Source organism: Ornithodoros turicata, chromosome 5 (assembly GCF_037126465.1).
Source record: "Ornithodoros turicata isolate Travis chromosome 5, ASM3712646v1, whole genome shotgun sequence".
In the NCBI taxonomy this organism is placed as follows: Eukaryota; Metazoa; Arthropoda; class Arachnida; order Ixodida; family Argasidae; genus Ornithodoros; species Ornithodoros turicata.
Window position 1 is genome coordinate 80072373 of NC_088205.1, and position 20380 is coordinate 80092752.

At 45.8% G+C, this 20380-nt stretch overlaps 2 protein-coding genes across 5 annotated transcripts in view; one reads left to right on the top strand and one right to left on the bottom strand.

The window, feature by feature from the left end:
• LOC135394943 (carbonic anhydrase-related protein 10-like) overlaps positions 1 to 12119 on the bottom strand; it is a 64188-nt gene extending 52069 nt beyond the window's left edge. The window contains exon 1 of the mRNA XM_064626036.1: positions 11982 to 12119. Within this exon, the coding sequence (XP_064482106.1) occupies positions 11982 to 11984 (3 nt within the window). The 5' untranslated portion in view covers positions 11985 to 12119. The remainder of the gene's footprint in view (positions 1 to 11981) is intronic.
• The window catches only part of LOC135394941 (kelch-like protein 2), a 203928-nt gene that overhangs the window by 53816 nt on the left and 129732 nt on the right, over positions 1 to 20380 (top strand). The window lies entirely within an intron of this gene.

Consider the following 20380-nt stretch of genomic DNA (forward strand, 5'->3'; position numbering starts at 1 on the left):
GTAGTATAAATAACATGAAAAAAAAAAAGAATGATGAGGACGATCAATGAAATTTATGCGGTAGACATGCGTTAGCATTAGCTTACATCGTATCGTATCTGCCTCCTTAAACCTAGAGGTACAGTTCGGGAGTTTTAGAGCTGTTTCACGTAGGATACCAATTTCCAATCGAATCGAATCGAATCCAATCCAATCCAATGTCGAGGCCTCAGACCGAGACTCGTCGATAGTCAGTTTTTTCCGGCATGGGGGTTCTAATGGTAACGCGTTAAAAGACCGATTACGTTCGTGAATTAATTACGGTACAAGCTTTCGTGCACGAGGCTGCACTTCCGCAGGTGCAAACTTATTTGTGTCTCCGTACCCCAGGAAGTGCAGCCGCCTGCACGAAAGCTTTCGGCCTAATAGATTAATGATCGTCTTCAGAGTTTTTGTGTTCTATGCTCTTCAGACCACGGTCTTGATTCTCCTTCGACGTCTTTCTGCTATAAATAGCACGAGAATATACGTTGCATGGTGTCTCCTGATAGAATGCTTGATGAATGAAGCGAAGTTTCAAGTAATGCTAAGTGCCATTTCATTATAGCTATATTGTGTCTATTAATCCCTCGCATGATCACATTATCTGCTATAGTGGCACATTGCCGCTGCTAATTTATAGAATGCAATATGCGTCTTCCTCACTGTTCCGTCTTCCTGAAGGGGTGTCTCTGTTAAAAACATTTGCGGTCCTCGAACTATCCTGTCCCTCTATACTTTCCATTGCTAAATACTTCTTTCTCGGCTACTTTACTCGGTAGAATACATAACTTTCTCAGTGATAGTTTCTTTTTTATTTCTCTCGGTTCGGTTCTGCGGAGATGTAGCCTATGCTATGTAGAAAATTAGTAAGTATCGGAAACTCCTCTGCAAGTCATCTTGACTACGTACGCGCAGATGTGCTTCTGCAGCTGTACACGAATGTCGCACTTGTGCAGCGTCTAGTGATATCCTCCCTTCATATTTTTCCAAGTTGGATTCGCTATCTCAAAGTCATTTAGTCGCACAACCGTGTGCGAATTCAGCATGATACATCCCGCACTCTTAAAAATGAACTTCACCACATAGCACGCTCCTAGCCAACCATAATCCCGAATGACAACGTTCTTGCTCTAGATTTGTTGAAAACGGGAGGCGGAGCCTATTTTATGCCATTATGCACGACACAGAATAGGCTCCGCCTCCCGTTTTCAACAAATCAGCGGCGAGAACGTTGTCATTCTGGATGATGGTTGGCTAGGAGCGTGCTATGTGGTGAAGTTCATTTCTAAGAGTGCGGCAGTGACCAGCTCCCGTGGCATAGTGGTTAGGATGATCGCTTTCCACGCCGAGACTGGGAGGTGACACGGGTTCGAACCCTGTCACCGGCTGTGCTGTCTGATGTTTTCCCTGGGTTTTCCGAAGACTTTCCGGACGAATGTCGGCGCAGTTCCCCCTGAAGTCGGCCCAGGACGCATATACTAACTCCTTTCTCCCCCCCACTCCTTCCTGCTGTCCTCTCTCCATCTGCCTACATCTGTACGCTGCTCATAACCAGAGTTGCTTCGCTGCGCTTGGCAGCAACAGTGCGGCGAGCATAATTCCTGTTCGCACTGCAAAGCAAATTTTGATGTACAGCTCACGAATCACCTCAAACACATACACGGCGTCACTCCCGAAAAATCCTGGCGGTCTTCAAAGAGGAGACGCATTGTAGCGTCTTCCACCTCCACCGATGCTTGGGCGGACGATGATGATTGCATTTCCCTGCACGGCGGGCGCCATCAAACGATTTCGCCCTTTCCCCCTTCCTCCCTTCCTTTGGCGGCAATCAGAACGCAGAAATAGAATGGACACTCAGGCCGGAAATGTTGTTGATTGGATGCTTGACCGCTAGGGGGGTCTGAGAATCCGTTCCGTTACATGATCCTCGCACATTTGCTGGAGGTAAGCCCACTTCTTGTTTGTGTGAGCAAATGAGATGGTCGAGCTTTATTTTTCTTTGATGGCAAAGAAAACATCAAATTTCTTGCGAATAGTTGTTGACAATGTAGCGTTAGTGCGGTAAAATTCTATTTTTTTTTTTTTACGGCTTGGCTAGGATACTGACTTCGAAGCATTAAAAAGTGGACGTCGTTACTGCCACCTGTCCGTGTACTTCAAAACAAGTGCGAAGAGGTCGCCACCGCACTTGGAATCAACACTCCCACAAACAGAACAGGCGAGAGCGACATCGGCAACATCATCGAAGGAACGAAGCGCCACCTCACCAACTGGGAGAAACGGACAAGAAGCCTCCTGCGTCAAGCCCATCGACGACCACCATACCAAAACTGACCAGTACCCTATTTTATTTTTTTTATTTTTTAGTGCCAGTGGATCCATTGAGGAGACCTGCCCCGATTTAAAGGGGAAAGGCACAACCTGAACCTGAACCTGAACCTGAACACACGCGCGAATAACGTGGCAGGGCTTCGCATTTTCTCGTTGAAGTCGTCACGCTCAAAAGTTACGCCACTACACTAACCAATATCGAAGGACAATATTATATTGCGATAACTTTCTTTATCGCGCCATATTGGCACCATCTGTGTATATCTTCACCGGGGTCTATGTCTCTCTAATGTCTTTGCAGAATACATCTCTGGCACTTCTCTGCATTCAGTCACGAGCGAATCGAACACCCACATTTCAATCGACGCGGTCCGTTGAAATATTTTACCGACCCTTTTTTTCATTCCTTTCGCTTTCGTTCGGTGAGCTAGAGGGCCTCGTGAATACCAACAGAGGTCAGTATCTGTTCAGAGAGACCTCGGGGCTAGCGTAATGTCATTCCCTTCCGGCGGGGGTCTTTCGAAGGGCTGAATGTTTAGCCCAACTGCGCACTTTGCGAAATTAAATTAAAAGGGCCCGCAGTGGAGCCGTAAAAAACTGCGCCTTCCCCCCTTATCAGTGCGTCTGGTTGGGGCCAGACTTTGCCGAAGTGCCTTTTCCAGAAGTCTTCGCCCACTCTGGAGTGAGTTGCGATCGCATAAAACTTCACTGCCCCGCAGCGAAACCTCGCAGGTATTCCGAACGTATGTATATTGATTAAGTGTAGTTCGCGCGGCGAGACAGCGCGGAAAGTAGAGCGGAGTTTGCTCGCGCGTGAGTCGTGTTTTTTGATTGGCTTTGTTGGACACGGTGGTTTGTGTATGTTGGTGGACCAGCGTACATTTCTCACTCAGAAGTTTTACGTTTCCTCTACATTACTCCTTTAACTTCTCTTCTCCCATTGTAGTCAAGGGGCGTTCCGGATGAGTTTCTGACGTCACAGGACATGACCAATCAGAAGTGTTTGCAGAGTTGGATGACGCCTTCAGGTGACAACAACAACAACAAATACATCCTGACTATGACGTGGGGTGATTCACCCACTGGAAAGCAGTACACTACCCCATTACACGCGAAACATTAGATGTGAGATATGAGAATGAAGTTAAAGTTATGTGCAAGTACAACAGTTGAGCTCTCCTCCACTGACTGCGTTACGCCGCAAAAAGGAAGATGAAGAAAAAAAAACATGAAAGAAGCACAAATGTGCATTGAGATACAGAGTATGACATCTACAGCGTCTGGAGCAAACCGGTAGACAAGAGGAACTCCAAGAACATCAGAAGACATGGACCGTGTTTCACGTGGCTCTGACATGGGCCAAGAATTGCAGCCAGGTTGAATATCTGTCGGCTAGCAGTACTCAACGGAGCGCAGAGTAGCCGCCTCTCCGTTTCGTAGAGCTCACATTCTGTTAGGACGTGCTCAATGTTCGCTACGACGCCACATTTGGAGCGTAGGCTGCTGTCACAGTATCCGATCCAGCACTTGATTTGGGGAGTGAAGGCTACATTGAGTAGCGTGGTAAACGGTCTGGAACTGGGAAACACAAAGTTGGATCCGCCGAATACATGAGAGACCAGTGAGTGATGTCCCGACTCCACTCCTGGCGAGCTAGTGGCTGGATTAGCTCAATCAGAAGTGATCTCCTGTCTCCTCTTGGCAACACTATTGGTACAGATGACATCAACGAATTGCGCCTCCTAAAATTAATCATTTTAATCTACCACAAATTAGCGTTTGTTTCATGTTCGGTTTATGACCACATCACGCAAGTTAACAGGAAATTGTACCTTTGCGAAGCGGCTTTTTTGCTGGTTTTAGGAAATTCCCGACATTGTATCTTGAAATTGACCCGAGAAAAGTTGATTGATTGATTGATTAATAACTGATTGCGACTAGCATCGATTAAGGGGCGCTCCGCAAAGCGATCTGTCTCATCTAATAAAATAGCGTACACGCAGGCAAGCCCATCTGATATCGACGTTTCGCTGGAAGGGTGTTGTCCTGTTGTCTTTCGTTGCGTGCGTATCAGCCCTCATGCATTCTTAGACGCATGCACAAATAGATATACACAATATGTATTGATACAACTGATACATCAGCCGTATTACCTGCCCAAGAATCGAAGCGCCGTATGTTGTCTCGAGCTGAAACTTTTCGCAGTTTCTCCGTCTATTTCCGATATCTTGGACGTTTATTCCTTGCAGTCATGGCCGTAACCATAGAAACGAATCTTCTCATACTTCAAACTCTTTCTAGACGGATCCTTAGCCATAGACGAGAACAAAGCGCCCTGAACACTGAGAAACACTGTACTCGTTCACATGCCATGTGTGCGTGTGGTTACGCATTATGTGCTCGTCTCAGATTGAATAACATGGGCTGTTGATTGAAAAGCTGGATTACAGCCGGAGCCTACACTAGTATGGAAACCCGGCACGATAAAATTATGAAACACTATGTCGTAGGTGTCAAGTTACCCATTATGGTTAGAGTGTGGGAAAACTGGGTAGTGGTTTCGAATAGTGGATACGAGAGGAAGGTGATCCGAATTTTTCTACAAAAATGCCGGTGGGCTGGGGCTTATTGTTCTTCCTACGGTAATGGGGTTAAGTTACGAGCAAAGCAGTTTAAAATGCCACAGCGGATTAGTTGGGTCGTTGTTGACAACATAGATATTGTCCTGAGATTAAAGCACCACCACCATTGTCCTGAGATTAAATATCGCCTTTTGCGTCTACGTAGAGGCCATTGTGTGACCCATAGTGAGGTTTCTTTTAGCGAAATTCTTCCTGGAGAAGTAGTATTGCAAAATATACGAAGCGCAGCAAAATTTTCATCCGCATTGTTTCCGTAAGGCAACGCCTCCTGGGCTAAAGAAGACCTCCTCTTTCTTCTTCTCCAAGTGCGTCGGAAGTGCGCATGAATCACGACGTCGTGCGCCGACTTTTTCCAACACCGAAGGCTTGTGGCTGCAAGTGGCTTCTCGAGAGGCTAATGTCGGCTCGTTTACGTGGTTATGGCCGGTACAAGCCTGGCCGTGATTAGTGCGGCTCCTAAAGATTACGTCACGTTCAAACAGCGAAGATCCCTTGTTGTGTCTGGCTGACGTTGGCGAATGGTAGCACGAGGTACAGCGTACATTAAAAGGCCATATAATGATTATTATTATTATTATTATTATTATTATTTTAACTTTTGCAGAAACGCATCCTCCTTTGTTGTTGTTTTTTTCCTCCAACCAGAGCGCTCTAGGAGTGCTCTCACCAACGCCGTCGGAGCGGTTGCGAAATCTGGTCGGATTCTGGTCACGTGACTGCGCCAGCTTCCGCTGAGTAGTGTTTCTGTTCCGCTATGCCTGCCACGTGCTGCATTTTGCGTCGTCGTCGTTTTGACTACGAGGGAAACCCCGGAAGTCACGTGAGTTAATATTCCGTCTCCGCGCCTCTGCTCGAACCTGCCGCGTTCGGCTTCTGCACGATTCGTCTGGCTCGGAGCCGGAGTGAGATGCGGTCTGACGCGCTCCAGCTCGGAGTATCGGGACGACCAATCGAAGACACCATCAATATTCCGATAATCTGCAGAGTCGTGAAGCAGATAATAGAGAGTTTTAGGAAACCGTTGATAACGTGCCTTGCGTTGAACCATATTAACCGGAACCAATCAGTGGAGAGGGGTCGGAGTCACGCACAACTGCGATTGGTTCCGATAGGCACGATAACTTTATCAACGGTATACTAAAACTCCCTATTAGAGAGTTTTAGGAAACCGTTGATAACGTGGCTTGCGTTGAACCATATTAACCGGAACCAATCAGTGGAGAGGGGTCTGAGTCACACACGACTGCGATTGGCTCCGACAGGCACGATAACCTTACCAGCGGTGTGCTAAAACTGCCTAATAAGTAATAACTTTGCCAGGTACTTCGCATTGCCAGGTTTGCACCACCTTTCTAGCGGTTACCGCTGGATATACAGTATGACTTTTATGTCGAAGAAGCGATTTTTGCGCATTGTACCGTATTTACAACACCCGAGCCTCTTGCGACTCCACAAGACGTCCGTCCTGTGTTTCGTTGCTGCGTCTGTAAAGTATCATCTGTCTTCAACGTACACACAAACAAGCTTTTGAAGTTCATCTCAACACTGCGGCTATTTCTTTTGCAGAACAGGCGATATGGGATGCCCGTATTTACGCTGTATTTGCGCCTTTTGGACGTCTGCAAACCCCACAAGTAGTTTTCATTTTTCAAGTATCACTTTTCGCAGACGACAACTTTTGTCGTCTGCAAGAAGTGATTTCTGTTCTCTCGTGCTGGAACGGCTCTACAGTTTAACGCTGAAGTTTCATCCTCACATTTTGGACGCATAACAGGGGATGTCGGGTGCGTAGTGCTTTATTTTCACTTAGGTTATTTACGATCTTATTTATTACCACCTCATTTACCATAGTTTACAAGCGCGAACAGGCATTTTCTGGTTTCTTCCGACGAAACACTATAAGTAGATTTTTTTTATTATTCTCGCGATTACGTCGGACGGTAATTGACGGAACACAGAGTAGAGACCCTAATTGAGTTCTCCGCGACATTTATTTTTATTTTTTATCACTACTTATTATTGTTTTTTTCGTTCTGCAGGCCCCGTTCACTTACTTTAATGACGCGCGCGATAAGAATCTTCAAGAACTTTTTCTGCTTCGTAAGAATAAGTAGATAGGATGTAAGGATCATTTTACATACATGCTTTACTTACATACATATAGGCAGTGGGGGCTGTGTTTAGACCAGGATAATCGTGGGAATAATTTGTCTTCATTTTCTGTTGTGAGACCGATTTTCATCAAAATTCCAAAAGATAAAAGGGAAGCCACACGCGCAACGAAGATGTGACAATCAAGTTTTCGGGCTATCTTTGTCTAGTTGTATCATAAATTTCTGAAGGTGACAGATCGCAGGAACTTATATAAGCGGAAGTATTCTGGAAAGTGGAAAGTGGTGCAGCGACAGTATTCTAGCATTGTATAGTCTTGCATGGTTCCACCACAGTACCACAGTACCACAGTGGTACAGTACCACAGTAGCGTGGTGGCACTTACTGGTACTTCTATGGATGCTTATCTCGTGCGGGTACTTGCCGTGCTTATTAAAGTCTAACGCTGTACAATCAGTGCTGCCGACAACTCTAAAGTGAATGGTGCGTTGGCGTTTGGAAGTGGTGCAAGGTTCGTCTGCCCAATGCATGTCACAGTACCCTAACACATTTCTATCGCAGTACGCTAAGCGCGCGTACTGAACTCTCACCGCAATAGTTTTAACGCCAGTAAAGTCAGCCGACACAATGCCTCTTATAACGGCTATAGTTCTTGTAAGTATATAGCTTCTGATAACTTAGAACAAGAACAAATTTAACATCGCGATTTATCACTTATAAAGGGAACAACAACGCATGGCACGTCCAGTTCACATAAGTCATTTAGATACACATCACTTACTCGAACAACATGACACTATCTCTCTTTTACACTTATCACGCATAAAAAAAAGAAGAAAAAAGAGACATTCCCAGTACTTTCGGCGCGGAGTTCATTGTCTCCGTGAAAGACCCCCTGAGTAAAAGGAGCATCGAATGAAAGAGCATCGTCGTCCGGATTTAACACCTCCTCACTCACCGAGCTTCTTTACACGAACGCCCTGCCAAATCGTCCGATTCAATGTGATCCCATTGACCGAGAGATGTCCCTATATTTTCTCTCGACTGCTGACATTGGGAGCGTAATCCTTGGCCGAGATCCCCTCAGATTTCCTGCCGCCTGTAGGGAGAGAGCGCTTCATGCCCTCTCGTCACGAAGAAGACTTCATCGAGACTAAAGTCGGACGTGATTTGTTCCTGGATTTTCCACCGAGGAGGCCCGGGAAAGAGGTTAAAAGACCGAGTGATTCTCTGCTGGGATATTGTTTCAAATGCTTCGTCTTTCACTCGAGCTTTATGCCGCTTCAGAGCCGCGGCGTTGCGCCGAAAAGTGTAAAGCTTTCTTGGGTGTTGTTTATTGACCGGGTATAAACATTTTTGGGTTCGTTTTAATACAATGCAACGATTTCAAACTGGTCACGAAGGACTTGGCGAGTGAAAAGTGTTGTGTTAATTTGTAAGTGAGCACCGGAAGATTTTGTGTACCCCATATTATGCGATGTGTCCAAGACGTTTTTTTATGCCTGGCTGTATAGAGATTAGTCGAAGGCAAGATACTTAAAGCATACTAGATTCATGAGTAATATTAGGGTGCTGGTACGGTGCCCTTAATATGTACAAGATGATAACGAACACAATTGTAACTCCGATATGTGAACAGTATAAAAGAAAATGTGCAGCAGATGGGGCATTGTGTAGTACCTATATGTACATGATGTAGGTACTATCCATGTAGATATTATCCACTCGATTACGCTATGTGATACTATATACGCGCGGACCTGCTGCGCGAAGAGCAGCGACACGCCATTCAGTAGTCTTGCTTAGACTACGGAGGGAGACGCGGATTTTGCTCCAGCAAAGGACCTCGACTTGTTTTTGATCAACGCAGGGAAACATTCGAGGATACAAAGGCATACTCCTTATCATGCGGCGAGGAGCTTATAAGCAGTTCGTTGATGTGCTTGATGACACGTGTAGCATATCTTCTGTCTTTGCATTAGCCATGGCCAGAACAATCGGCAGAGCCTTTTTAGTGCAACAATAATGACAGCCATTAACACATTTGGACACAGTAGGACTTCGATCCTTATTGTGAACGGACTCATTATTTCATTCCCCACATCAACACTAGCAATGGGGGTAGAGTGTCGCCATTGGCGATGAAACTCCCCATTCCTCATCTTTAAATAATGTTGTTGTTGTTGTTGACGAGAACAAAAATAAAAAATAAGGGAACACGCCACGGCTCGCCTACTTCTATTTTCTTTATCGCACTTAATGAAATAATAGACCAATATTTCAGTTTGTGCTGCTCAAACGCCAATATCCTTTTTCGCCTCAAGGTAATCAAGAACGCGAGGTTGCTTCCCCATATGCGTTACGCCCCCCCCCCGCCCCCCTCAGGCATCGGATTGCACCGGACGAGTCGTTTCTAATGAACACATCAATGGCTCCTCTACACTCTTAAAAATGAACTTCACCGCATAGCACGCTCCTAGCCAACCATCATCTCGAATGATATCGTTATCTGCTCTGATTTGTTGAAAACGGGGGGCGTACGCCATTTCTGTGACACTTATGCTGTTCATAATTGTCACAGAAAAGGCGTACGCCCCTGTTTTCAACAAATCAGGGCAGATAACGATATCATTCGAGATAATGGTTGGCTAGGAGCGTGCTATGCGGTGAAGTTCATTTTTAAGAGTGTAGGTTAGGTTAGGTTGGGTTGGGTTAGGTTGGGTTGGGTTGGGTTGGGTTGGGTTGGGTTGGGTTGGGTTGGGTTGGGTTGGGTTGGGCCGGGGCTCGCCCACCTACCATGAGGGACTTCCGACGTCCCTGCATGTTTTAGAGTGTCTTGCACGCTGTGGCCCCTCTGCTAGAATTCACTTTGCTCTCTTATAATATACACGTTAAACTTGTCGGTTTGTCGGGGATCTAAAACTGTGACATTGGAAATAGAATCTGTCCTCGATAAACTTCGTCGGAGTACCTGTCAAAATGTTCACACAGCCCCTTTTTGTACGCACACGTGTTACATTTTTAGATAACACGACAAACCAGAAAGCATTGTCCGAGCGCCTACCTTCCTAAAGGCTTTGTTCATGCGTATTTGTTTTCGAGAAAGACGAGGCTTGTACGACGCTCGAAATAGAGCCCGACGATGGATGTTATTTTTGCTGAGAAATCCTCCGGTGAAAATGCATCTTACGGTAAGCCCACGTAAAATAACGCCGCAATGTTCCTAACACCTAGGTAACCGCATAGCTTTGCTATCTGGTGACAGTGAAATGGGAAAATAAAAACTTTTTTTTTAAGTGGTGAAAGAGTGGGAGAACAAAATGTCGAAACTCTTCTTCGAAACGGAAAAGTGCGAAACTTTGCTTCTAAAAGATTACAGTCTTTCTTGGAATTTGGCTTCTATACTGAAAATGCGACGCAAGTGCTCCCGCACCTGTCGTACCCGTGGTAAGGATAAGCTCCCATCCAGGCTCTCGCAAACTCTGCTGGCTGGTATCAGGAAAGCTTTCACGTTCTCTAAAGTGGTATTTAGGTTTCTACAGCGGGTCGTTGAATCATGTTCGTGATATGTACCCTTTAAGAGCCATTGCGCAAGTAGTAAGGCACACAAGACATGTTATACAGAATGTGTTTTAGGTCTTCATGCGAGGGGACATTGCAAGACAAAATGTGTGCTTTGCAAAGTTTCAAGCGGATTACTTAGTTCACTGTGAACGCAGTTACGGGAAAGTGCCCTTTTTAAATTCCCGCAGATTAATTGCGTCACGAAAAACAAAGCACTACTTTGCACCGCTGTAACAGATACTGGAGTCACCATTTTAATAGGTTTTCTCGTTGACGCGTTTTGGTGGTGGGTGTCGGTGCTCAAAGATGCGGTGCTCTTTGATGGCAGTGCACACCTGTAAAGGATGCTCTGCCTCACTATGCATCCTTATGTGGCAGAGCCAACTTTAAAAGATCTACGGTACATGGGTTCGATTTCGCTGCCTTTCCAACTGCTACAAGACATGTCTGATTTGCTGAGAAAACACCGCGACTCGCAAAAACAGAATGATAAGTTAGCTTGGCTGTCACTAGAAACGCGGATCGTGCCATATCAATATGTTGAACTCATGCGCGTAGTACGTTACTTAATGCACCGTCGCTTCTGCTCGGATAACGATTGCAAACCGATATTCATTGGCTCATAGTTCTTTGATAACATAGAGTCACATGTTTTCACGTGTCTTCACATGTTTTCACACGTCGTATCTTTGGCTGGTCGCTTTACTTTACTCACTTTAAGGAGGAATGGATATGACAAGAAAAATATGGAGATGGCGGTTCCACAACTGTGGAACTATCCTGATGGGTCCTTCAGGTCTTTTTCCCACCATTTTCCCCACCTTGATGGGTCTTTCAAGTCCCACTTTAAGTCCTCTCTATGTCCCGGTTAATTTTATGTTCGACATATCTGCAGCTGACAGTCCACTGTTATGGGCACATCCGTTAAGCTAAGAACGTTCCATTTAGCCGTTCAAATCAGCGGCAAAAGGTACAACTGGAATGCAGACAGCCTATCCTTAGTGTCTTCAGCCTGTATCAGCTCCGCTCGTTTTCGAAACCAGTATCACGAGGCTTCAATATATATATTATAATTCCATTAACTAGCGCTACTAAAACAAACAGAACGCGGATACCATCTTCGACACGGTGACCAGATTCCCTGGTACTCGTAGGCCCGCCGCTACGTGGTTCGGCCGAAGAAAAAAAAAACATAAATAAATAATATCAGCGTCGCATCATGGACAATCGACACCATTAATACGATGGCACATCGATACAGCGCTACATTATACCGTCCCTAGTCTCCAGTTCATACTACTTAGCACTTACCATCGGAAACTTCTTGAAAGGCTCTACCTACACCCTTACGTAAGTGGCTCTGAATGCATCCATCTACTGGAGCATTAGGAACGAGCTTCGCGTGATGGACTGGGATAAATGCACGTGCACATAAATGTTGCAACGGGACCTCGCGCTCACAGCCGATCCAAAGTCGATATAAAGCCATGCGGGATATAAATGGCCTTCTATGGCGGAGCTCTTGAAAGCTTCTGGCTGCAAAAGAATGTATCGTCTGCAACCTGCATCGTCTGCTACGCACGGCGGTCGCTGTTGTGAGCTCTCTCTCTTTTTTTTTTCTCTCCGCTGTGATCGAGTAATGTGGCGGCTGTACGAATGGCGTAATCTGGATATGCTTTCCGTCATGAAAGTTTCAGCGTTCGTTTGATTGAATGAAGGTGTGAGCGTTGTGTTCGATTCTGAGATTTGCGATGAGGCGGTGTTTTTCGAGCAGTGAGAGTGGACCTGTAAGCACTTACCCTACTTTTGTCTACGTGTAGAGGCTTGAGGTGAGGATCGTAGAGGAGGGTTTGCGGGTCTAGATCGACGGGACTTTGTCTGCGACCTTTACTGCACAGGTTCCACTCGGGGTTGAGCAAGCCCCAGAAGTCGGGGCCTGAAAAGAAAGAACATTTATCTTTACTTATTTTCAGTTCAGTGTACTCCTATTCTGTAGATGTCCACTTCAAGCATAGTCCTTCAAACGTCTGCAGTCACAAAGCATAATAATAATAATAATAATTTATTTCCACATGGTGGTGGAGCCGGGTCAAAAAGCTATTTCTAACTTGGCGATGGCCCCGGTCTCCTGCGGTACAGACGGTGCGTACATTCACAAATAACGCGCACAAAGATACACAGTTGCATACAACAACAATAACAACAACAACAACAAAAAGTGAGAAACATGGTCACAGTCGAATACAGTACACGGGAAAGGAAAAAAAAAGTTTTACATATCAGATATCGTTTGGTTCTCCCAAAAATAGAAGTTTAAGCTGGTTGTTTGTTGGTATACATATGTCTGGGCCAAATCCAAGATCATTTAATATTCGTGTTAGCTGTACACTGATGTTTTGATCGCGGTAAGACGTTCGTGTAACGGGACAGGACCACGTGGCATCTCTCATAGCTAATAGCACAAAAGTGATTACAGGACGAGTTGACCCGGAATAATGTGGAAAAAAAATAAATAAAAATAAAAAACGCGCCTTTAAGCCGAGCGTGCAGTATGCGAGCGCTCCTGTATATGCCTCGTCTGCTATGGCAAGGTCGGCAAAGTTATCCTGCTTTCGAGTCACTGGATGTGTCAATGTTATTCCTGTTTTGCCTTAGCTGTGCGTCACACAGCAGAGGGTATCGCACGTTCGGCCCGTTGACATTTCTGGTTTATATCGCGTGCCTCTGACACCGTATTTGTTTAAGCTACCTACAACCTTCCATGACTACCTGGAGGATCGGACAGGTATCAATGCTTGATCACCTACATACCTACCTACAATGCTGCTTACAATCTTCTTTGTGTATTGTCATCAAGTAGGAGAGCTACGTAGCTACCTACAGTCCTCTATAAGGAGTTGTAAAAGGTCATGAGAAACAATCTCATTAGTCCCTGGTGTCATTGATCTCCCAAAGCTTCGACTGGCAACGTTGTGCGTGTTACCTTGAAACGCTGTCCATTTCGTTGTAACGTTGTAGTGGATGAGGCAGTTTCATACGTAAAAAGACAAACACAACACACCAGGCCACAACACCAAGTTGCATACGTCAATTGAATTCAATTAAAATTGAATTCTTCAACTGCCATCATTCAACTGTCGATATCGACCGCAATAGAATGTGCCGATTCCAACCCATCATTGACATTCCAACTTTCCACGCGTCAAAACGTCGAACACCTGAACAAAAAACGTTCCTTTCCGATACGCGTGTTCTCTTCTAATTCCTGTCAAAGCAACGTGCCACTTAGCAAAGTGTCACTCCAGAAACAGGCCGACTTTCGATAGGAACCTGCGCCATTCTATTCCCTGCACTACATAACTTCCCGTCCGCGCACCAGTGTAGAGTTTGATGTTTCCTCGTGCAGCAATAATTACCCAGAGCTCGAGGCTATCATATCGGTCGTTCGTTGGTCACACGCTCCTCACTGCGCATGCGTAATGACCGGTTGCAGATTGCCGCTGCGACGTTAACGCGGAACATGACGTCCAAGAGCGTTACTGGCGTCCTGGTTTTTGTGGGCCTATACTCGTCGAGAGTATGAGAAATGGATCCGCGTCTGTTGTCGTTGCTGATGAATATACCGCGTGCGTTATACTGTCGCAGTAGGACGACAGCATTGTGTGCGGAGGGAGTTTGCGTATCGGGAAATTAACGGCACTTGTCGAGCCTAACCTCGTTATATTGACAATGCCCGGCGGGTAATGCTTTTGCGGTTAATCTCGTTGTTGAGTGGCTTCTTTGCATGTGGGGGCAAGAGCTGCTGTAAAGTTAAGAGGGCTAAGAGTTAAAAGCGGTTCTGATAGGGTGTTAGTTGGATATGGATATGGATATGGATTTGGATGAACCGTTTAAATAGGGCAGTCGTCGAAGAAGCCAACTGCCATATTTCAATTGTTCATGCTCTTAGTCGCATTGAGGCTTGTGTTATTGTATTCATCTGTTGTGTGTTTTCAGCCTCAGAACAGGTACTTTCCATCATGGACTTGGATGGTCTGGTTTTGTGTTGATAACCAACGAGATTTGTATCTTTATGGGCAGAGACGTTGATTATATGAGGAAAAATATGTACCTGCGCAACTTTGTTTCTGTGTTAGCTCTAGAAATCTAATCAATATGCTAATTAGTGACACGGACATCGGCTGTGTCAGGTTTTCGTAGGCTTATCAACTCATGCGTCGGTTCCGTCTTTAGTACGCGATGTCAGAATCATCTAGCGATGTCAGACACAATAATGACACATAACAGGTAACACAACAACGGGTCATAAAAGTATATCATGTCAGAGTTACAATTTTTAGCAGTGTACAGATGGTGACAATTTGGACAAGTGGAAGACAGAACGGTTAGACTTCATGAGAAACTGTGCCGACGTTTGATTCCACCACAACTCCCCTGATTCGACACATCGTTCCATCCTGTCACCTCCTAGCATGTAACTTCGCGCGAGCACCGCGACACAACTATAGCTATGCGCAGTGTACAGATGTGGTGAAGCGGAGAGAGGACAGCAGGAAAGAGCGGGTGAACAGGGGGTTAGTCTTTCTCCTGGGCCGACTTCAAGGGCTACTGTGCCGATATGCGTGACCTTCAAGCTACCATCATCGAACTATGACGCTTTATTCAGTCCACCTGGCGGTTGGTTCATATTTTAAACCTGCTCAAACTTTTTCGCGCCAATTTTCCCGCAATATACGCGCCGATCTATCAAGTTTCTGATTTCCATTCCCTTCCACTGGCGCCCCCACCTGTTTAACAACGTCTTCATAACTGAAAAGGCGACGTGGAAGTTGTTGTCCTCTGCTGCATTATTGGGTCATTATACTTCCCCTTTAGAGAACGTGAACGAGATTTATGCCCTTAATAATGTCAGCCCTCAAAACTAATTTAGGAAGGGGCATTTCGAAGAATGGAGGCCTATTACTTCTAACGACGCGCACACAACAAGCAAATACGAAGCGATATCAAATTAAGGAGACTCGAAAGAAGAAAGAGGGACCAACGTAGAAAGGCTATCTCACTAAAAGGCCAGTACATGCAGGACTAGTGTGTTGTTTGGACAGGCCAGTCACTGGAAATATATCAAAGCGGGCCCTGTATATCAATACATGAGATTCGTAGATCCAGTAATATAGAAAGATAAAGGGAGCAGATACATACGGCCTAGCCTAAGATAAATAGCTTCCCGCTGTAGATTGGCCTCGATGAAAATTCTTCTCGTCTGAAATAAATATCTCCCCGTCGTCGGCAGCGGAAAGTCGGGAAAGGGTATCATTGAGGAAGGGTATTTCGGTTGCTACGAGGTCTTGTGTAGGTGGATCTTTTTAGTTTTTCCCTTTTAGCTCTGGGCTAGTACTGCGAAGCAACTTTGACCGTAAGCAATAGGAATGGGTGGGAAACAGGGGTGTTAGTATGCGTGCAGGGCTGACTTCACTGGGAACTGTGCCGAGATTTGCTTCGAAAGTCTACCGTGAAACTCAGGGAGGGCAGACAGAGCACATAACGGTAGTGGGGTTCGACCCCACCGCCTCCGAGTCTTTGTGCGTAACTTTCGTGCTGGCGTTACTGTAGTTAAAGGGGACTGCAAGACATAGCTTTCCAACGATTGATTTGATGTCAAAGCAGCATCACTTCAATGTTTGGACACCGCTGGTTAAAGTACTTTCGGGAAATATATACAGATGCAAGACCTCAGGGCACTTAATAGAAAGTAAGCTGAGCGGAAATACAAAGTAATTTCGCTCCCTCGCTATATCTTTTTTTTTTTTTATGGGAAACTATGAAAAGAGAAAAGAACCATGTACACTTATGCAGTCACATACTTGTATGTTCAATCCTGCACACTCAACGTGCCCGCTACAATCAGAGCACAACGATGCTAGACCGTTTTCATCATGTGCCGTTCATTAGTCGCCATATGCAGCTGGTCCTCGCGAAGCTGAAGTGTTTTGTTCGTCCTTCTATATTTCATCGATCTCAACTCGTAAGACGTCACTATATGTGTCCTCAACGCTCTCGTCTAGCGCATAATCCTCACCACACGCTTCGCAAGACAAATCGGACTTTCGAACGGACGACGCAAATTTCAAACTCTCAACTGCTTAATTGTAGGCATTAGTTGTAGCCACGTTTTCGACCTATACCATACTCCGATTGGAGGAGTCCGGGCGCTCTGCCACGAAGCCCTTCATCATTAGACGCGTGCAGACGTCCGAAACAGTCGCCACGTTAGGCCTAATGGGCTTCCGAAAAGAAGCAAGAGAACAACCCTTTCGACAAGGGAGCAGTCGTCGTGAAATGGACTAATGAATCGTGAACGATACTGCGTTTAAGGACACGCCCCCTTCCGTCGAACAAGGCCTCCTTCTCTGCGCGGAGACGCAAAATGTATCCTTGCGCTAGGAAAATATAAAAGAGGGTTGATATGAAATGTGTGAGAACGTAAAAGGCGTAGAGCGGGCAAGGCTGGGTAATTTGTGAAAGTATGGTTTGTAAAAGATAATCAGCGATTAGTTTCCTCTTGTCCTTGCGGCTGCAGTTCGAGAAGTTGCACGGCTCTATTATTAATATGAGGGGGGGGGGGGGTGCTGATGTGATAGGAGGTTCTGTGAGTTGCGAAGTTGCTGTCCGGGGTGTTAAGTGAGAGTGATAACGTTGTTCATGTGTAAGTGAGACAAGAGGACTGCAGCTTTCTGGTAACAGCGGATATGTATACAGCTCCACCGAAGTGCGGCAAGTGGTTTAGTGCTGGTCTTGGGATCATTTGATGGCGCATTGAGATAATGTGAATAGGTTCTGGGACTGATGTGCTTTTGTTGTTGTTTAACTTAACGCCACCACCTCGTAATAGGACTTTACTAAGGATTATACATAGCTAATTAAGGTGTGGTAAAATGGTGACCATGGTGACAATGGTGACCAAATGTAAAATGGTGACCATGGAGGTTATTTGAGGGTCGAGTCAGAGACGCCTGCACACAGTTTATTGCCGTTGCCTATCTGCGGTGCTGACATCTGTGATACTGATGCTGAATAGCTTGAGAATAATAGTCACGTAAATATGCCGCACAAAACTATAAATGTGCAGGAAAGGCTATGTATATATTCGAGCGTTACTTTATCTGCATCCTGTACTTCGACAATAAGCTGCTGCTAACTGCCAAGTACGTACAGGCGAAAGCATTGACCTGAAACAAAACTATCTCCAGAGTTTGAAACAAACTAAAAAAAAAGTGCAATGAAAGGGAGAGGAGTTCGTCTGGAAAGACGAAGAAGACGAAGAAGGAGACTGAGTGTTCAAGAAGCGAAAAATGAAATCTCGAAACAGTCTGAAAATAGCTAGGAGAGCCACTCTCCAATGCGCATAGATATTCGGTGAAGAGAGAGAGAAAAAAAAAAAGTTAAGAGGGAGGCAAGAAGGAAAGAAAATGAGGGAGGGAATAAAGACCTTCCGTTTTGCATTAGGATCGGGAGGGAGAGGGGGTGGGGGTGGGGGGGAAGGTTCCGAAAATACTTTTCCCCGTCCAGGAAAATTGGCAAGCGCGGCAAGGAAGCGAAACAGGATCAATTTGGGATGCAGCCAGAATTAGTTGGCTCTCGTCCTTTTGTTGCCCCTTTTTTTGTGTGTGTGATTCCGTCTAAAAGAGGGAATTTTATTCGATGGAATCGGCGGGTGGGAGGGAATCTGCGCTCGTTTCCGAGACAGACACTCGCAACAGTTTCCGCGGGGCTTCCATCACGCGATACGACTGTCGACATCTGTTGGTTCGAGAGGTTGGAGAGATTTTCGTCGTCCTTCTGGCACGCCCGGAGACGTTAGTATACGAAAGGGGGCGCTTCTACGAAACGTTTCGATTCAGTGTCGGCCTCAAGGTGCACGATCTCTGTACTCTCTCGTATGTGCACAACCTCGTAGTACTGTTGTCCTAATTGCTTGTTTGTACCGCGAATGAGCTGTGGGTTAAGAGCGTTATATGGACGTGGAGGGGCGGAGTGAGGACGGCATAAAGGATTAGGAGCCAGGGAAGGTTAGTATGGTGTACTCGGTCAACTTCATGGGGTACTGTGCCGAACAACAACAACAGTTATATTCTGACGATGAAGTGGGGAGGTTTTCCATTCTAGGACTCTAGGTTTTCCGCTGTGCCGACATTCGTCTAGAAAGTGTGCACGCCCTGGAGAAACCTCACACGACATTTTAGTTTTAAGGGGTACTCTGCCGACATTCGTTTGAAAAAAGAAAAAAAAATGATAGAAAACTGAAATGAAACATCACACTGCATTGTAGTACAAATAGTACTAGTTGAGAATTCACTGCTAGAGGGTTGTAATTGCGACTCGTATAGTTGCGAACATTTTCCACGACTAGTACTTCTCTTCCTTCCTGTGCTGTTCTTGCCTCATCCGTGAAGCTGTCCACCGGGAGTCACCGTGCAAAATATTTTCGCTCCGCCATGTATCAATTAATCAATCAATGTATGTATCGATGTATCAATAAAAATTACAAAAACACTCGGAGAAAGCAGCCGTGGACGCCATCCTCGCGTGACGTAGGGAAGTCCCCGTGCCTTCGTTATCTGGTTGCTTTCTCTCCAGCTCACGCGCCGCTTATACCTGCTTGAGCTGCGCTTGAGCTCTACGTCACGAGTCACGTGCGCGGGGACCGCGTTACGTCACGACGTTCCCTTGCTCTCCGATACACGCTCTTTTCTCGAGGGGAGGATTTTTGTAACGGTGCGCGCAGCAGAGGCCACGCGCGAGTTCTGCAGTCCACTTGCACTCGTCGTTATTTCGCGGGAGCTCACTTTATTCGTCGCGGAACACGCCGCAGCGAAAAACAAAAACTAAAATAAAATAAAAATCTGTAGGTCGCCCCAGTGCTCTTTTAAGATTTCGGCTCCATTTCTGACTCAATCCTCCTCCTCCTCCTCCCTCCCTGTACATTGTCCCAAAGCGAAAACAAACAACACTGTCTAAAGGAACCCGTGATCCCTGACGTAAGAATCCGTGAAACTTCCCCCCCCCCCCCTCTATCCATACAATGATGGGGTTATTAGGCGATCTCTGCGAGGCCTCTTATGGGAGGCGAAAGGGTCGATGAGACGACCGTTGTCATCAATCTCTTCGGGCCAGAAAAGCGACGCTCGCTGATAAGCCCGGGCAGCAGGTGCGACGCCCACACCCACTCTCGACCTGCACGCCCTCTATACACACACACTACATACGGGTACTCATCTATGCCTACCTACGCAGAAGAGAGAGAGAGCAAGAGAGAGAGGGTGATGGCATAAAGAAGTGTCCGCTAAAAGACGTTGCTCGGGTGATGAAGGGAAGATATTAAAGTTGTCGTCTGCTTATATATATTTTCTTTACAATTTTTACTCTACCGGAAGAAAGCAATCGCGATGATATGAACAGATGTACGGATATTGCTCGATTTCTCCCAGTGTAATGGATCGATGAAGTGAGGTCTTACGTGTTTCTTCGTTTCAATTTCATTTTCCCATACACGAGTTTCGCAACAGGTGATCTTCCAAGCCAGTACCGCGCCGTCGATATCATAGGTAAAAAAAAAAAAAAGGAAACAGAAAAAAAGGCGATTGTTGATGAAAGATAGAAGTCACTGAAAAGGTTAGCCAGCTGTAGGACGATTGTTGATGTTGACGATTGCA